This window comes from Lissotriton vulgaris, chromosome 1_2, assembly GCF_964263255.1.
Source record: "Lissotriton vulgaris chromosome 1_2, aLisVul1.2, whole genome shotgun sequence".
In the NCBI taxonomy this organism is placed as follows: Eukaryota; Metazoa; Chordata; class Amphibia; order Caudata; family Salamandridae; genus Lissotriton; species Lissotriton vulgaris.
The window spans coordinates 209,794,411-209,813,118 of NC_141686.1; the positions used below are offsets into that span (position 1 = coordinate 209,794,411).

Sequence of the window (18,708 nt, forward strand, 5' to 3'; positions counted from 1 at the left end):
AAATACCTTCACACAACTGACTCTCCTAGGCCCAAATCCAAAGTAGAGGAATGTTGGGAACATGACCTCTCCACGTCCTGGACAATCTCGTTATGGGATAAAATTTGGATCAAGATACGTAAATCTTCAAGAGCGGCAACCTTGACACAGTCCCTGTTTTTTATTTATAACAGACTTCTCTACACACCTTTTGACCTCCATAAGCGCTTCCCTACCACCTCTCATACATGCTGGTCTTGTTCTTCCCCACAAGCAACTTTGTTTCATATGTTGTTCTTATGTACATCTGTTCATGCTTTTTGGTTGCAGGTCTGGGCTCAAATTAACTTGATTTTTCACACAAGTATCCCTTTCTCTCACATAAACCTTTTCTTAGATAGCCTTTCCCCCTGTTGGGGCAAAGTTGATTTAAAGCCTCAGATTATTGACTTGCTACTGGCCGCTGCATTTCAGCAGATAATGGTAAAAGGGAAGGACTTCACCAATGTCTCCTTCAAGGCGTGGTGGTTTAATGTCTGCCATAACGACAGACTTGATACTGCTTTTGTTTTTCCAGCTCACATGGCCGCAAAGCGTCTGGACTCATGGCTCCCTATCACTCTTTCTTTACCTAGATACATGTGCTAATCGTTCGTTTCATCCACTGCCCTCGCAACAAGAGGTCCTTAAACCTCCTTAAATGCTCATTACATTCCATTTCTCTTTTCCTCATTGTAATATTTTTCTATTTCTTTCAGGTATTTTCTTACTTTTATGATTAATGTTTATATGCCTTTTCCTTTTTTCATTCCACTGCCCGGATTTTCCCTCTGATACTATTTATAACTTTAAGCTTGTTTTATTTATTATAATTTTCAATGTTCTATATTTCCATTGTACTTTGTATTGACACCTTGCTTTTCTCTTTTTGATGTCAAATAAAATTTTCTTGAACTAAAAAAGAAAAAGTTTTGTATTCACATATCATGTTTTCTGGATTTGTGTTTGTTGGAATTAGGACCAGTGCAACATTGCTTGTCCTATCTACCTATAACATGGCAAAATAGCCTACCTTGATTCATACATTTTATTTACTTATAGATCCCTAATATATGGTACTATATGTAGCCAGGACCTTTAAAGGAAATGCCTGTTGCCCTGTAGCAATTTTTATACCACCCACTTTGAAACATGTGCGATTTTCACCTAGCAAAATAAACTTTTTGCCAGGCCCAAACCTTCCGCTTTAGTACATATAAGGCACCCCAAAGGGAGGCCCTCAGTCTCATTTTACAAGCCCTAGCTGTGAAAAACTCCTATAGTAATTTTTCACTGCATTAATACTAGGTTACTTTTACATACTGTGTACATTCAAATGAATTGCAAATTAAAATATTTTTGACTGTTAAAGTCGGACTTTAGATTACAATTTTGACAATGTCAATTTCAGAAAGATGGTATTTTTATGCCCAAGAGTTTGGGAGGCCTTCTATGACTTTCCAGCCACCTGGCTCACCCATTAGGGATGCTTATTTGGCTAAGACAGTGAACAATAGGACATGGGTGTAGCTGAGAGAGGACCATCCTGTCAGGATGGCTGGGGGGGTTGTTCCCCGACTCATTTACACTTCAAAGAGTTTTCTTCAGCATACTAACAAAGGAACCTGACACTAGTGCTCTGCCACGCTAGACTTCTTGGAGACTTCGGAGGGGATGAAATTAACTTTCCAGAAAGCGATTTGGGTGTAACTTAGAAGATAGCCTGCCTTCAAAGTTTTGCACCAGGTATAAATACTGAACCCTCAGAAGCACTCTTCAGTACACTCCTGGGCCTTGCGGCTATTTCAAAAGAAGGACTACCTTGTTTGAGAAGACTGCTCTGGGCCTAAATCCTGCCTTGTTCTGCAGAGGACTGTGCTGCTCATAGGGACATGCGGTACAAAAGGGGGTGGTGATGGACGGAGCATCTGAATCAATCAAACACTCACACCCAGTCAAAAGATCTGGGTTTAATCCATCACCGTTCTTTAGCCCACTCTGCCACCCCAGTTTAGACATGGCTATATGCAATCAGTCTGACCCTTTGCCCTTCATGGGAACAGTCCAGCCCGAACTGCCAAGCAACGTCTTCCCTGGACCGGAAACAAGCTTCCGAGGACCGGTTTCTGGCATTCCAGCTGTCTTCAGCCCGGCTTGCTTGAATCCAGTGGCAAAGTGAGCAAGGGACTCACGTCTGAGCATACCCTGCCACACTTATGGCGGCCAAAAGTGGTACAAAAAGGGACATGACAGGCTCAAGAGGGCTCCCCACCTGACCTGCTGAAGCGGTGCCTGCCTTGACATGCAATCTGGTCTGCAACTGGACCTGCCTGTCTGGCCTCTGCGAGAGTGATTTCTTGATCCCCAAGAGGTGTCTCCCCAGGACATGGAACCTTATCTGGCATCAGAGTGCACTCATCTTCAAGAGAAGGAAAAATTCTGAAATTAAGTACTGTTTGCATAGGACATTGAAAAGGTACAATTTTTAGCAGGGCTAGTCCATTCCCGATCCATCAGGATTTGCCTGAACTTGAGACTTTCTCATTGGCTAGCACTGCCAGATGACCGCAAATTGCACTGTGTGTTTTTAGGCACTAGGGAACATATTACACATGATTGTACGCCGCCAGTTGTCGCTGTGTGCCAGAGTATGTTTGTGTTTATGTGCATTCTTACTTTGTGTCAACTACGTTTCTAAATGTGTGGTGTATTGTTTCCATCTTTTTCTTTCCTGAAAACATAACATCAACATGAATGGCAGCACACCTTAACTGCTGCAAAGCTATTGTTTTCTATCTTGAAGAGGAGGTGCTTTCTAATTTTGGTGCATACTATACTCAACCCTGCATTTAGTGGCTATATTGCTTGCATGCTGTCACCTTGAATATTCATTTGGAATACAAAGCTGTGCTTCTTGTTGATAACCAGAAATAAACTTGCTATTTCAGAGGGAATAAAGTGTACTGCAATGCAATATAGAAACTCATCAGCTGAACTGCTGTGTATGAGTGTTCACATGTGTGCCAACATGCAAGGCACTTTTGTTATTGGACACCTTTGATGTCCCTATACAAAGTTCTTCAACTGCTACAGCTGCTTCATATCTGATTCCTGCGATTTTAACATCCTCAATCTTTAATCCCATCTTGGCTTCTTCATCATTAACAAATGGCAAGTACCAGTATGATGGCTCTTAATTCCAGCATTTTGAAATGGGGTTTGAAAAACACACTAGTGTTTCCATCTATAGTTTTGTATCTTCCATTAACTCAGAAAAAAAGAGTAAAAGACAAGCTGACATTGCTACTGTTCGTTTCCTTAAACTTGATTTGTTGCCTTTAATTATTTTCTGATACATTTTTGTTCTTAAATGCACATATATAACATTAATGGGCAAGATGCATGCTAGCATCCAAAATAGACCTGAGGCTGCATTTCACAATAAGAGAATAAAGCAAAATTCAATAGAACGTATTGGCAGCACATAGCTCTGTTGCTGTGTGATTAGGTAAACAGTTTTACCAGAAATAAGGCAAAATTACGCAAACAGGTATAATTGTAAAATTTCTGATAGTTTCAGATGACAAGAGCAAAGCAAAATGACTAAAATTACCCTTATTACTCCGACTAATCAAAATTCACTAAGGGCTAAAATGTAAGTAAGTAACCATGTATAAAGAGCTCGATTCCAGAGGCGTCTTGCTGCTAGAACAGCAGAGATATGAAATGGCCAGGAAAGAGAATGTTACTGGGTGGGAATAAGCCAGGCTTTTAACAGGGCCCGCAAATGTGCATGGGCCGATAAAGATCTAATATTAAGCGGCACCGTATTCCATACTTTTGGAGCCAGATGAGAAAGGCTTCCGCCACCCCATTTTGAGTTTTTGATTCTTGGGATCCTAACCAGTGCTTGCTTTGCTGATTTAAGGAAGCATCCTGGAGTGTACCATTGGAATAAATTACCATATTCTGTGGTTCCTCCTCCATGTAAGGTTTTATGAATCAAGAATAAGGCATTACATTCAATTTGCTACTTGACTGGGAGCCAATAAAGTTTTTCTGATGGCCGCGATATATGACTATATTTTGGTCACAGGCAGTGGGCAGGTTCCTGCTTTTCCCGGCCACCAGTCAGAATTACAAATGGGAGGACCAGAGCCAAATTCCATGACCTCCATCTTCTGAGTGTTCAATTTCAGATAGTTGAGGTGCATCCATTGAATATTATGAACCAAACAATTGCAAGGAAGATGGAATTTGTCTGACTTAAAGTTGCCCCAGCAGGCCCCATGTTCTCTCCCTGTCAGGATGGAGGCGAGGAGGGCCAGCGTGGAGTCCTGGATCCCTATTGCCAACAACCTCTGCGTGAGAACGGAGTGACTCACCGTATCAAACGCAGCGGACATGTCCAACAGGCTGAGGACCGCCCTGCCACCTCTATCAATTTGCCATCTGAGTTCTTCCATGGCCATGACTAATGCAGACTCGGTAGAATGGTTGTCTCAAAAAACCATGTTGAGTACTGTCAAGTAGGTTATTGGAGTCCCAGTAGTTGTTTAATTCTTTATTTAGGGCTTTCTCTAAAAGCTTGGCCACTGAAGGCAGGCAGGAAATGGGACGCAAGCTGGTAACATCACAGAGGTGCAAGGTGGGTTTCTCTAGGATCGGTCTGATACAGGCCTTCTTCCAAGACAATGGAAAGTGCCAGGACTTTATGACAGTATTTAATAGTTGGGCTAGAGTCTGACTGAATAGATGCAAGACACCATGAACAGTGTCCGGGGGACATGGATCATCAATGGTCAGTAAAAGGTCATTTACTGAGTCCACCGTTTAGTAATTGCGGACCCCTCCACCAGTCCAAGCAGAGGTGATGTTTGAGGGGCAGGATCTGTCCCCTCTAATTCCCTATAAATAGATAGAATTTTGGTTTGAATAAAAGACACCATTTTATAACATACTGTCTGATCAGGGCTAAACTGATTTTCCTGTTGGAGTTTGGATAGTAGAGAAACCATCATAAAGAGCTTTTTTAGTGGAGTTCTTTGACATTTCAATTTTGGTAGTGTAAAATTGCTTCTTTGCCCTAATAATAGCAACTTTATATCCTGCAAGAGCCCGATTTTAGTTGTTTTTACCTTCTACACTATAGTCTGACCTTCATATGCGTTCTACGCGTCTACATTTGGATTTGAATGGTAGTTGGTGGTAGGCGATTTACCGGGGATGGAATCGAAAGGCAGATAAAGTAAAGAATATTGCCCTATGGTCTGTCCATGTAAGTGGCAAGATCTTGCCAATTTCAATAGTGGCAAGTTTGGTGAAGATGCCATCCAGAGTGTGGAGAGCTTTTTGTGTGGGGCATTCAACTATCTGTGACAGGCCAATGCCTTCTAAATTATCGAGTAGTGTCCTGTTCAAGAGATTTATAAAAAGCTCAAAATGAAAATTACAATCACCTAAAATAGTGAAAGAGGAAGTGTTTAAACAGGACTCCAGCAAAGAAAGTAAGCCTTGTATAAAAGGGGATTTAGTTCCAGGTGGTCTATAAAGCAGCAGACCAGAGAAGGAGACCTTGTTGTTGATTTTGATATTAAAGGACATAGCTTCAGCCCTAGACTAAGGTGCAGAATCAAATATAATCTTATATTCGGCTCTATATATGATTGTAATGCCTCCACCCAATTGTCCTGGTCTAGGCAAGGAAACCAGTGAGTAGCCAGGAGCCAGTGCTGCCAACCAGTCCGGCTCGGAGGTAGGAGTGGCCTAAGTTTCAGTAAGGAAGTTCAAATCGGGATTAGTTACCTGCAACAAACAATCCAGCTCCAACTTGTGCTTAATACCTGCTCTGGCATTGAGCAAAATGGCCCTAAGAGCACCGAATTTGGCGCATAAAATGTTTATGTCATGTAAGAGAGTAGATGAAGATGAGGCATGTCAAATATCGCTAACAAAAGAATATTTGCACAATGGACATGTAATGGGGAGAGTATTCAAATCTCAGGTATGCAGAGTGTGGGTCCCACACTTACACTTATTAGGCGCAACAAGTTGTGGTCGGGAATAAATACTTTTTTAAAAATCTATATGTACATATGTATTCAATAGACTTGCTTCTCCATCATTCCAGGGATACAATAACCTTTGCATTTTTCAACCTATCTATCTCCTATTGACTTTTGTATATTTATACATTCATTAATTCAAGTGCACATTTCTCATTTACCTACACGCTTTATTTAATATTGTTTGCACATGTATTCCATACACTTTATTATGGTTTAATATAAGTTCAGTAATAACACATACATGTCTTCATATGATATATAATTGCACTATAGGTTTAAGTGAAATGCAACAAAATTAATATGCTGATTCTAGTATTTAACATAATTAAAAAGCAGAAAAGTGTATACAATATGGATACAAGTTAGTATTAGTTAAACAGAAAGGGCCTTATTTATGAAGGCCTTGCGTCAGTTTTGCGCCGCTGGTGCGTCACTTTTTGTGACGCACCAGCGGTGTAAAAAATGCGCCTCATTACGCAATATTTAAAAAGTGACGGATCTAGGTAGATGCATCACTTTTTAAACCCCTGCGCCACATTATACCTGCGTCAGGTATAATGTATGCAGAGGGGGCGTTCCACCGCAAAAAGCCTCATAATAGTGACGTAGTGAAATCTATGAGATTTCACTGCGTCACTTTTAGGATGCTGTTGCGTCAAAATCTTGCGCCTGCCTCACAGCAGGCGTAAGACTGACGCAAGCCCTTTCACATGGGGCTTGCCCCATGTGAAAGGACGCATTGCTGGAGTTGCGTCACTTTTGTGACACACTCCAGCAATGCGTCACTTTTGCGCTTACAGATACGTCAGAAATACTGACGTATCTGTAACTCCTTGCGACATGATGCGTCATACATTAAATATGGCGCATCAGGAATGTCGTAAGGAGTGAGCAGTGAAAAGTGACGCACCGCTGCTTTCATGCAGCGATGCGTCACTTTTCATAAATGAGGCCCCAAGAGTTTCAGATCCTTGTAATTTCAATGGACACCTTTAGTGAAAGCCACAGACAAGCTCCTCAGAATCAGTCTAGTCTTATCTGCTGGCTGGAGACTCAGCGGCTGACGAGAGCAGAGTCACGCATAAAACAACCTTCTGATTTTGAAAGAACACACTGGTTTTTTTTTTTAGTAAGGTATGCTGGTGAGCTGCAGCCATTAAGACAGCTTAGCTAGAGACAATAAGGGAGGGATTGCAAAACAAAGGCTTGATTCTGAAAAATGTTTACCGTTAGAATATTGTGATTCTTTTCTATTTTCTATTTAGTAATTGATTAAATTGCCACTATCTTGTGCATTTTTAAAGTTACAGTTATGCACAACATATGCACTAGAATACATATTTAAAATCAGAAAAGAGGTTTGGAAAGCATTAACAAGAAACATCATTCTCACAGGACTGACTGGTGGTTCGTGGGCTACAGTCCAACAGCTTTCTTCTCCAAGGGCCAGATGGGCAAAGAATCGCGGCGATTACAGGGGTCAGGTCAGCAGACCACTATATCTATGAATGCCTTTGAATAAAGGCGTTTGTTTGGGTTGAAATTCAGCCCGCTTTCCTTAAAGGAAATGAGTATGCATTTCAACATTTAAAAAATACATTTTGTAGTCAATTTTTAAGAGCAGGTAGTGGTCTGTGGGACCACTGTCTGCTGTTAAAACATGTTTTTCCAACATTCACATAGGGGAAGGGGTCCTATGGGGACCCTTTCCAATTGCAAATGCATTGCGACTAACTTTGAGTTGGTGATAAAGTTATACTGTTTTGCGACCGCCTTTCATTCAAAAACATTCCTTCATTCCAATGCAATTCAGGATTTGGAAGAGACGCCCCTAAACACGCCCGTTCCAAATACTGAATACTGAATTTCAATTATGAATTTGGGCTATGTACATCCCCAAAAACATGTTTCCATTTGTAAATGGAATGCATGAACATCTATGAATAGGTTAACACATTAAATCCTTTTATCAAGTTCACTAAGATCATCTCGAACACCAGCCTCCCATTCCCTGACCTCTGCATCACTATCTCTGTAGAGAAACAAAGCGTTACCTAGAAGAAACCCATAGAATGCTGTAGCTTACTTCAATATGATAGCCATCATCTCAAATCCTATGTCTTAATAGCAGCACCACAGCAGACTTTGAAATACAGGACCGGCAACTCTCAACAAACCTTAAAGCTCAACAGTATCCCTCTCACAAGGTTGACCTGGCACATAAGAGAGCCAGGAATAAAAATTAATCAGCCCTAGAGGAACCTATAGTCTGCCCACTTGAAGAAAAAATCATCTGCGTTAAATTTTCTTCTCCTAGTTCCAATAAAAATACACAAAATAGTACAGAAACACTTGTCCATTTTACACACAGGTTCACTTTCTATCCCCAGGCCACGCTTTTCTTTTAAACACACTAACAACCTCAAAGACATGAATAATCCTACAAGACCATGGAAGACCATTAAATAAGAACAATGCCCTCTTTGGGACTTACCCCTTGTGACAAGACCTGTGGTTCATGTAGCGTGTGTGATCTCACTGAGCCCACCAAAGAAATAACCCTTGACCATATACCTGGATACAAAAAAAACCATTCCAATTGCAACACCAAAAATTCCATTATATGATCACCCGCACTGAACGCTAAATTTTTATGACCACTAGCCCAGTGAAAGTCTGGATCATGGAACACCACAGCGTGCTCTGTTAAAAAGAAAACATGACTTGGAAACATGCTGACTACCAAAGACTATACCATACCCCTGATGAAGTGCGGTGGACAATTCTAGAAGCACTTACTCATGAGAACAAGCAGTTCTTATTCAGGAGAAAAAAAAATTGGATCTTTCATCTGCCACCCATTTATTTGACATTCCCTGGGGCGAAATGGGCAACTACAGTACCCTGTGTTCCTGAATGCAGGGTGTCCATGCACGCAGAGCACACATAATCTTTGTTTCTCAGGACCACTCCAGTCTGGTGGTCCAACCCCTTTTTAGTTTTATAATTAATATTTAATCTTTATATGTGATCCCTTTGGCATTTCAACTTCGAGAACTGGCAGCTGCTGTGAATGTTGAATAATCAAGTCTAATTGCCTCCCTTAGTAAATGTTTCTTTTGAGGTTATGCCCTGCGCTTTTTTGCCCCTTTAAGGATCTGCACCTTTCTGGCATGACTATATCCATAGCACAATTGCAGGACCGATACCTGCTGGATTTTTGCTAATTTACAACATTTGCCTCCTTAAATTAATGTTTCTTTTTGTAATAAAGCCCTTAAGCCCTCATTTGGCTAAATTAGGAATCAGTAATGTTTGCGCTGTTTCATAACCACGGCTCTTCCCAGAGATCTGAGCATGCCACCATCAACTGCAGGATTTTACTGCACCTACATAACCCTATACTACTCTTCTTGCACTCTGCCCTCTGCCTCCTCCTTTGGAATTATAATCAAGATTCTGCCCTAACATGGCGGCGGCCTTGTTCCATTACTCAAATGTGAGTTGACATCCCACCCTCCACTGGGCTGTCTTCGTGTAGCACCTGAAGCCAATTATTTTTTTCACATTTTTGATTTTCCTTTAGTATTAAGACTGGTCCCCTGTCAAGGCGCTGCAAATCGTGAGTACTATGGGACACTGCCTAGTGAGTCTTCTGCATTGCGGGAGTCCTTGAGGTCTTTACCACTTTTTTTCAGTTTTGTTCCACAGCTAGCGTGGCCTCTGCTATCATGTAGAGGTCAGTAGCTTATCGAACTTCAGACAGACTTAAGACAGACTTAAGTTAGGATTCTGTCTTAAGTCTGTCTTAAGATAAAATCCTAACTTCTGTGAATACCAAAAGGAGTAAGTTTAGGATTTTGTCTTAAATTAGTTCTGTGAATCAGCCCCAAAAGGTTTATTGGATGACCTCCAGTGGATTGTACAGCAGTTCATCTAACTTTACCAAGGTTTTGTTTTTTCCAAAATTGTTGTTTTATTGAAAGTCACATAGCTAATGACCCCCACGCCGAAGGAGATTTAATCATGGGTGTGGGGGTAATTTTTGCATTTTTTTCCCTCACCACCAGTTTTTAAAGACAGTAAAAAGTACATCACAATTCCACCCCAAATTGTGCGGGTGGTGTAATACACTCCCTTCAACGGTCGCTACTGTGTGCGGCTGCCAGAGGAAGCTTATCATCCACAGAGCCAACTGCTGCTCATTGCTGGACACGGCACTGTTAATTTGAGAAAAAGTTTCGAAATAAAAAGGTAACACCTAAGGTGTTTCATAATAGTACTGCTCTACCAAACAATCGCAGAGGATGATGTTTTGCGCACAATGCAGGTAGCTCATAAATGTAAAGAAAAAAAAGAAAAAATATAGTTAAATAATTATCCACAGCTATTTCTAGAGGTCACTCTCTTGTATTATGTGGAAACGTGTATCAGGCTAATGCTATTCTCCAGATTGCAAAGTCATGTTCTTAATGATTAGTTTAGGCTCAAGCTTGAACATATTTTGAGTTTTTGTTATGTTATATAAAACATTGATTTAACAATCAACCCATGCAAGTGAAGATTTCTTTGTCAAATTCTGATATTTACACACATTGCAGAAATGTGCATATTACTAGTGCATATACCTGTGCAGGTTACTAGTGCGCATACCTGTGTAGGTGTGCTATTACATCTAAATTTACAAGCAAAGTTTTTCATATTTCCAAGCGTGTGTATGTGTTTGTGTGCACACACATGTTTACCATGATTTTCGTGACATTATTTTTCTCAAAGCTTCTTTCACATCCTTATTCCTCAGGCTGTAGATCAGAGGGTTCAGCATAGGGATCATCACAGCGTAGAACACAGATGCGATGCGGTCCTGATCCATAGAATAGTTGGATCTGGGTCTTACATACATGAAGACAAGAGTCCCAAAGCACATGATGACACAAAAAAAGTGAGAAGAGCAAGTAGAAAATGCCGTCCATCTTCTTTCAGAAGATCTGATCTTTAGTATGGTGTAAAGAATATAAGCATAAGAGATAAGAATTAAGGCTAGAGATCCTAAAATGAGACCTCCAGTCAGAAAAATCAGAATGGCCACATTAAGAGAGATGTCAGAGCAGGAGAGCTTCAGCAGTGGTGGCACATCACAGTAGAAATGGGCAATCTTATTAGAATCACAGAAAGACAACCTTAGCAGACAAAGGACATGAAGCAGAGAATGAAGGAAGCCTATTACATAGGCTCCACTCACAAGGAATGCACACACGTTGTTGGTCATAATAGAATTATAAAGCAATGGCCTGCATATAGCAACAAACCGGTCATAGGACATCACAGCTAGTAGGAAAACCTCCACACTCCCTATGCCTCCAAAGAAAAACATCTGTGCCATACATCCTGACAATGAAATAGTTTTCTTGATTGATATGACATTTACCAGCATATTGGGTGTTATGATGGTGGAGTAGCAGATGTCTACAAATGACAGGTTAAAGAGCAAGATGTACATGGGAGTGTGAAGAGGAGGAGTTAACCGGATCAGAGTCATTATACTGATATTGCCCACTACTGTAATGATATACACAAGAAGAAAGAAGACAAAAAGTGGGACCTGGAGTTTTGAATCTTCTGCAAGACCAAGAAAGATGAATTCTGTGACAGAGGTCCTGTTCCAATCATTCATTTGTCTTGATGGTGAAGAAAAAATGTATGAAAAGACAGACGTCAGGAGATACGTTATCCTTGGGTACTTGAGGGTTGAGAAACAGCTACTGAAATAGACACACAAACATAAGACAATGAATACTACATATACCATGACATATTTTCCAGCAGAGAACAGAGTAGGAATTATTGCTTCCATCCTTATTTTAGTCATTCATGGGAAATGGATGTGAGGGCTCAACAAAAGGCTCAACAATTAAATAGTAATTTTCATCTTAACCTTATAATTAATAAAAAAATACACACCAATTAGTACTTTTCATGCTACTGATGGAGCAATGAGTCGCACGTTAAGCAACTTGCTTGAATTCAAGAACCTTGCATAATAACTAATGATAGTAATCAACCTGTTCTGTTATTAATATTGCACTTTCACACTACACGAGGATGTCCCAGAGACGCTTGCTTATGTGTTTCCTAATCCTAACAAAGCTTGCATACTGACTGATCGCTGCTTTGCAGGATTATAGTCTGCGCATGCGTCAGTTATACTCACGTGATGTGACGCACTCGTAGTTCTGGAGGGATTTTTCGCTCATGCGCATTACTGCTAAAATGGCCGCTTAGTTTATTAACACGCTCTCTGCTTGCTACCGCTGCTCTGGCTCAGCTGTTTATTTCTGCTTAACTTCTAACGCTATAGATATTATGAAGTAAGGGGTGTAGTGAAGCTATTCATGGTGTACAGTGTATTCATTTTTTCTGTGTTTCTAATTTGTTTTCGCTTACTTTTCATGTACCGCGTATATGTGGGCCTGGGAGTGGGGAGCCTCTCCATCTTAGAAGTCTGAGAGGAACTGACCACGTGACAAGAGAGCCAAGCCTTGCATCAGTGGAACTCAGCCAGCTGGCTGCCAAAGCTGAGATGCTCCTGGGAACCTGCACTCTGACCCAGCGAGAAGAAGCCGAACTACACCTGAAATTGATACAAAATTGTCTTTCCACTGTGTGTCCTATTGTTCTCTTTAACTCAAATGCCATGGGAACTGGAATGTAAGGGGTGGGTACGAAAAATAAATATTAATTATGGGAACACCAAATTCTAGGTGGTGACAATGACCTAACCCCCTTTCTTGTCCAATCCGAAGTTGGGGATCCTGTCATTTGCAACATTTGTGGGTGGTCCACTGACCCGAAAACAGTATAACTAGTCTAGTTTTAGCTAGAGAAATTGTCCGACTTGTCCGAGTAGCTGACCTATCACAGACCCTACAAACTCTATAGGTGATTGATACAGAGAGCTGCGGAGCACTCTGTCCGTAATTTCCACAAACTCACTGGGGTGGAATAATCTTAAGTGCTGGCGAAGCACTTTGCTGGGAGATTCGAAAACCCAATCGGGGTTATTGGATGATTCTGTGCAGAGAGGGAGTAGCGCAGGCGTTGCATCCGAAGCTGCAGATGTTGGTCGTGCCCTTTGATGAGCCCAGTCCTGATCCCAATCCTGAGGGGTATCCTGTCCTGACTGTCCAAGAGCTGTACCTGCTCGCCTACTGACATCCTAAGTCCTTGAGGGTCCTTTACTTGCCTCTTCCCAAACTGACCCGTGGCCAGGGTTAGTCTTCATTTCCGTCCTAGGTAAATATATACTTGTGGGTGTTTGTCTACCTATACTCTTCTTTCTTCTTTAATAAAGCATTCTTGCCTATGTTATATACTCTGTCTCTCTCCAACGATTTACATGCAAAATGTTTAGTTAAGATTGCTCCACTTTTACTCCTGCCTTTAGGGAATATTGAATTGTTAGTTTACTTAGCATGTTCCAGTCATACCCATTCCTTTAGAATCTAAGCCTTCAAAATTAGTAGATAGCATAAGTTCTGTCTCTTATAAATCCCTGATGAATGTCAAAGCTCTGCTTTAATAGTAGGTTACGTTCCTTTACCTGCCTTAGTTATAGAGAAGAAGCCTTTAAACTGAATAGCATGTTCTTGGTTATCCTGTTCCTTAATTTCTGAGTATCCAAATGGTTCTCACTCTCATTCATAGCTATATTATTGTCCTTATTTTAGTTATTGATGTTCTAATCTGTGTAAGATCTATTCTCATGGCATATGAAAACCAACTTTTATAACTAGATAAAATCTTGAAAACTCTTCAGGTGTCTGTGGTTATTACTAAAGTATAAATTGTTATTCAAATGTACAAGGTATTTTGTTTAGTATTATCTCCCTACACTTGCTATCTCCTGATCTGTCATGATCACAGGTACCTGTGACAAGGATTGGTAAGTCAGGTACACTGGAAATAGCAGTCTAGAACACAGAATTACTGATAGTGATGTGTAAGCTCGCCCGATTTATAAAAGCACAGGAATAAAAACGTTATGGGCCCAAGTACGTACAATTTGGCAGAATAAGGAGTCGGGCGACCTGCGCGCTCTATCAGTAATTTTCTGGTAGCAGAGCTATGGTTAGGACTAGTTAAGATAGGTAGATATGATAAACTTCTGATAAACCGTGAATATATAATATGTGCTGCTAAAATTCTATTGCTGCTAAAAATATTTTTTTTCTATTATTGCTTTGAAAATGTTATAAAGTGATTTAAAATTGTATGTTATGAAATGTTGATATAATGAGTGTTTATTAACAAATTGTTAGTGGTTGTTATATGTCGTCTGGAAAATCCCCGGGGAAATTGAATAGAGAGTGGTGAGTAGAAACCACTCGGCTGCGAGGTCACTGGCTACGAGGGAAATTAGTGCATGGTTAGGTAGAACTAGAAGCGCTAATTAGGATTACTGTATGAATAATTGAATAAATGAAAGCAAAGTGTTCACTATTGAAACTTCAGTTGTGATATAAGGGTCACACGAGGAAGGAGTAGTAGGTTCACCGGAGCTTGAGTGATAGCAAAGGAGTTCACTGGCGAAACTTTTGGACTTAGTATATATCCCGGAAAGAGTGGATGAGTCAAAGAGGTAGCAGGTTCTCTAATGCTTGTGTGAAGGGTAGGCAGAAGAGTCTATCCGTAGTGTATGAGAAGTAGACGATAAGAGGTTTACTTGTAGTGAAACAAATCTTTCTTTTTTTTAGACACTCGAGTACAGTGGCGAATGTTATACCTTGTAAACTATATAGAGCACTTGCACTTTAAGAAAAGAATTCAAAGTTCCGTTACCTTGTGAAGGAGGGAGTCAGTTGCGGAGTTGCGCTGACGTCACCCCGTGCCGCGCTGGTATTGGTCGAACCAGCGGGTGTGCCACAGAGCTAGTATTATAAAGGGGGGGGTGAGTGCCGAAGCGTGAGACCGTGTCTCGCGAAAAGGCCGCGCACCCATTGGTCAAGAATATTTGCAACCACTGTGTTGATTGGTTGTTGGATATTAAAAGACGCGCTAGCATTGGAAGCACGTTTGCAAACAAAATTACGAACTCGGAGCTCGAAGATAGCTTGGTGAGGTGTATGTGGTATCCTGAATTTTTACCTGACCCACGAAATCTAGGGTTTCATAAGGATCAGATGATAAGAGGTAGACCTTACAATATGTACGTAAATAAGAGGAAAATGTCATTTGCTGACAAAATCAAGAATTATTTCAAGAAAGACAAACCCATCAGAACTAGAGAGGATGTGATTATTCCTCCACCTTATACTCCTGCATCATTTATGATGTTTGACAAAGGGTATCATACCTGTGTATGGTTGGAGAATTGGGTAAAGTATACCGAAGATGACGGAGTCCTAGCGTTTCCCCTCGATGGTACCTTTAACAGTAGAATCCTGTTTAATTTGAGGACCCGAATGAATGACCTACACCCCAGACCCAGATTAACGCAATATGAGGCTTTAGAGGAATGGGAGATTGAGGCTCTAGAGCGAGATAGACCCCGAATGGATAAGGGAGTGAGCAAATTGTATCCAAAATTGCAGCGGGAAACAAAGGAGAAAAAGATGAAACAGTGGAGACAGAATATGATGGTCGAGGGACTATTTCCAGTATTTGGGGTGAATGAACCCGAGGGAGGAAAAAGGACGGAGAAAACCCGACACCTAATGGCTATGGGTGATTCGGAAGATGAATATTTGGAGGATTTGTTTATGAAAAATCCACCGCCATATGATGAGAAATCCAGGCCTTTGAGCTCGAAAAATCCATTCTTTAGACATCCTAGAAGGAGAAGTGCTAGTGAAACAGATACAGCAGGGATAGGCAATAGACAAACTGAAGGGGAAGGGTTTTATAGACCTGACTCTACTGTCCCAAATTATAGACGGTTTGGTGAAGAAAGACCCTGTATGACAGCCCCGACTGCCCCGAGTCTGTATCCTCCTCTAGTTCCACAAGTATTACACGATACATCAATTAGCAGGGCTTTACATGAACGAGAAAAGGACGCATTGATAAAACAGTGAAACAAGCTCATTCAGACCATAGCTCAGATAAATCCCAGTCCTGAAGCCCTGACGATTCCAGTAACTATTGGTCCAGTTGTTCCTCTTCACGGGGATAGACTGGCTAGTCCAAAAACTCCAGTTATTACACCAATTGTAGCACCACCAAGGAAAGAGCCTCTCATAGTTGATGATCAGGCAAGTGAATGCAAATCTGTGATCTCCCTGATGGATCTGCCCATAAGGGAACCAGGAACCAGTGTACCACGGACGGGAAATCAGACTCGGGCCAAGGAAGTCCTAATTGAAACAGCTTCAGGGACTCGGAGTGCCACAGTAGTGACTCCGGAGGAACTATATCGATGGACCCGAGAATTAGAAAAGGAAACTCCCCAGCCCAAACCTTTAGATACCTACAAACTAAGAATAGAAATGGAGGAATTAATAGCTGGAAATGTGGGATTAGACAGATTGAACACTCTTAGTGAAGAGGAGTTACTCTTTATAAGCAAAAGTCTTACCCGAAACACCAGAGTGTTCCATGAGAAACTAAGGGACATTGCAGCCAATATGGGAATAGATGTTAGCAAATCCAAAGTCTTACAAAAGCCCTACAGAGCCAAATTCTCAGATAAAGACCTGGAGAATATGAACGTGTCAGGGAAAAAGGTACAGATAAGAGAGCTGTTGAATTTGCTGCAGAAATGGGGGGACTTAAAAAAGTGGAAAACCAGATGGGCAAAGAAAAAGGAAGACAGTAAGGGCAGATCAAAGACTTCTGAGTATGTCCTAAAAAAAGTTGACAAAGCAGAAAATCAGTATCCCATGAGAGAAGTACCAGGTGGGAAATATGTACATGTCCCATGGTCCCGACAGGATATTGTGTCCTTCACCAATGATTTCCCAAAATTAAGAGAGAAACCTGTAGAATGGTATAGGCAGGTTGAGAGATTCGTTAAGGTTCTAAAGTGTCTCCTGAAGGACCTGGATGGGTTTTTCAATATTGTTGTTCCTGTAGATTTATGGACAGAATGCAAAATTGCAGTTGATTGGCCCAGTGATGAGTATGAGAGAGACTCCAGAACCGGAGCTCCCTCGCCAGATGTAATGAGGAAGTATGACAAAGTAATACAATATTTGAAAGAGAAAGTGACAAGCAAAAGAAACTGATTGGACACGTATAGATAGAACTACCCAAAATCCTGATGAAACTGTTCACTCCTATTATGAACGGCTGCTATAGGTATTCAAAACCTACTGTGGAATCGATAACATTGAAATGAAGGATATGACCCATTTCATCTACCGATTCGTGTTGGGATTGAGGCCTGAAATCTCACAGTGGATCTGAGATAATAAGATCTGCTGGCAGGGAAAACCCATAGATGAGGTCTTAAAATACGCAAAATACTGCGAGGACGAGATGGAGAACAAAAGAAAAGCCCTTAAGGAGAAGGTAATGTGGGCACAAGTGAAACTGGCCGAACAGAAGGAGAAACAGTTAAATAAAGTGAATAATAATTCTCAGAACACAAACTCTGGGGGAGGGGGGAAGCCCTGAGTGAAAATGAGTCGAGAGGAGGCCAAAAAGAAGTTCCCCTGTCAGGGTGAGGTCAGATAGGGCACTGGAGAGACGAATGTCCACATTTACAGGCTGGTAATGTCCCCATAAATGGTTTGAATCCACAGGTGCAGAAAGAGGGGCCACGAAAGACCCAGCAACAGGTAAAACAGAATCAGTTGCCTCGAGCTCCTAGACATAACTATAAGAACCAAGGTCAGCAGAATGAGGGGGTCGAGGTATGGGAAAGAGGAGATGAGAGAAATGCAGCAACCTCGCAATTCCTGTTGAATGATACATTCCTCTGTGATGAACAATACTGACGGGCCTGAGGGGGGAGGACGAGGAGTGCGTGCTTGGCGCCTCCTTACCGGTAGACCAGACAGGGCCATACATTGAAGGAAAGGTTGAAGGAAATGAAGTCACCTTTCTGTTGGACACTGGTGCTACCTGTTCTACTGTGAGAACAGCAGACGTTCCAAACCTACCCCTCTCGGGAGAAGCCATCCAAGTAGTGGGTGTGTCAAATCAAATAATAAGTACTCCGGTAACTTAACCAATGGAGATTTCCAAAGGGAATTTTAAGGAAATGCACAGATTTGTCGTCTGTGATTCCAGTCCGGTGAACTTATTAGGGCATAATTTGCTGTGTAAAATGAACTGTACCATCTTTTGTACACCAAAGGGCTTTGAAATTCAGACCCCAGATGAAGATGGACTGTACAAATTGATGTTACTGAGGCCTGACATAGAAATTAAGAAACTGACAATACAAGACTTACCTGAAGAGCTCCAACAGACAGTGATACCAGAGGTGTGGGATTTCACTGGGAAGGATGTGGGATTAATGGCAAATGTAGACCCGATTCAAATAGCCATAAAACAAAATGCAGTTTACCCAAATACCAAGCAGTATAGAATGAATGCAGAAGTGAAAGCCGGAGTTGCCATAGAAATAAAAAGACTGCTTGAAGCAAACATTATACAGGAAGTAATGAGCAGTCCTTGT

At 41.3% G+C, this 18,708-nt stretch overlaps 1 protein-coding gene across 1 annotated transcript; it reads right to left on the reverse strand.

Annotated features, from left to right (window-relative positions):
* Nucleotides 1-10,827: 10,827 nt before the first annotated feature.
* LOC147734994 (olfactory receptor 5F1-like) lies at nucleotides 10,828-11,760 on the reverse strand. Its single transcript, XM_086953732.1, has one exon. It carries the CDS (start codon nucleotides 11,758-11,760, stop codon nucleotides 10,828-10,830), a length of 933 nt encoding a protein of 310 aa, XP_086809858.1.
* Between the last annotated feature and the right edge of the window lie 6,948 nt (nucleotides 11,761-18,708).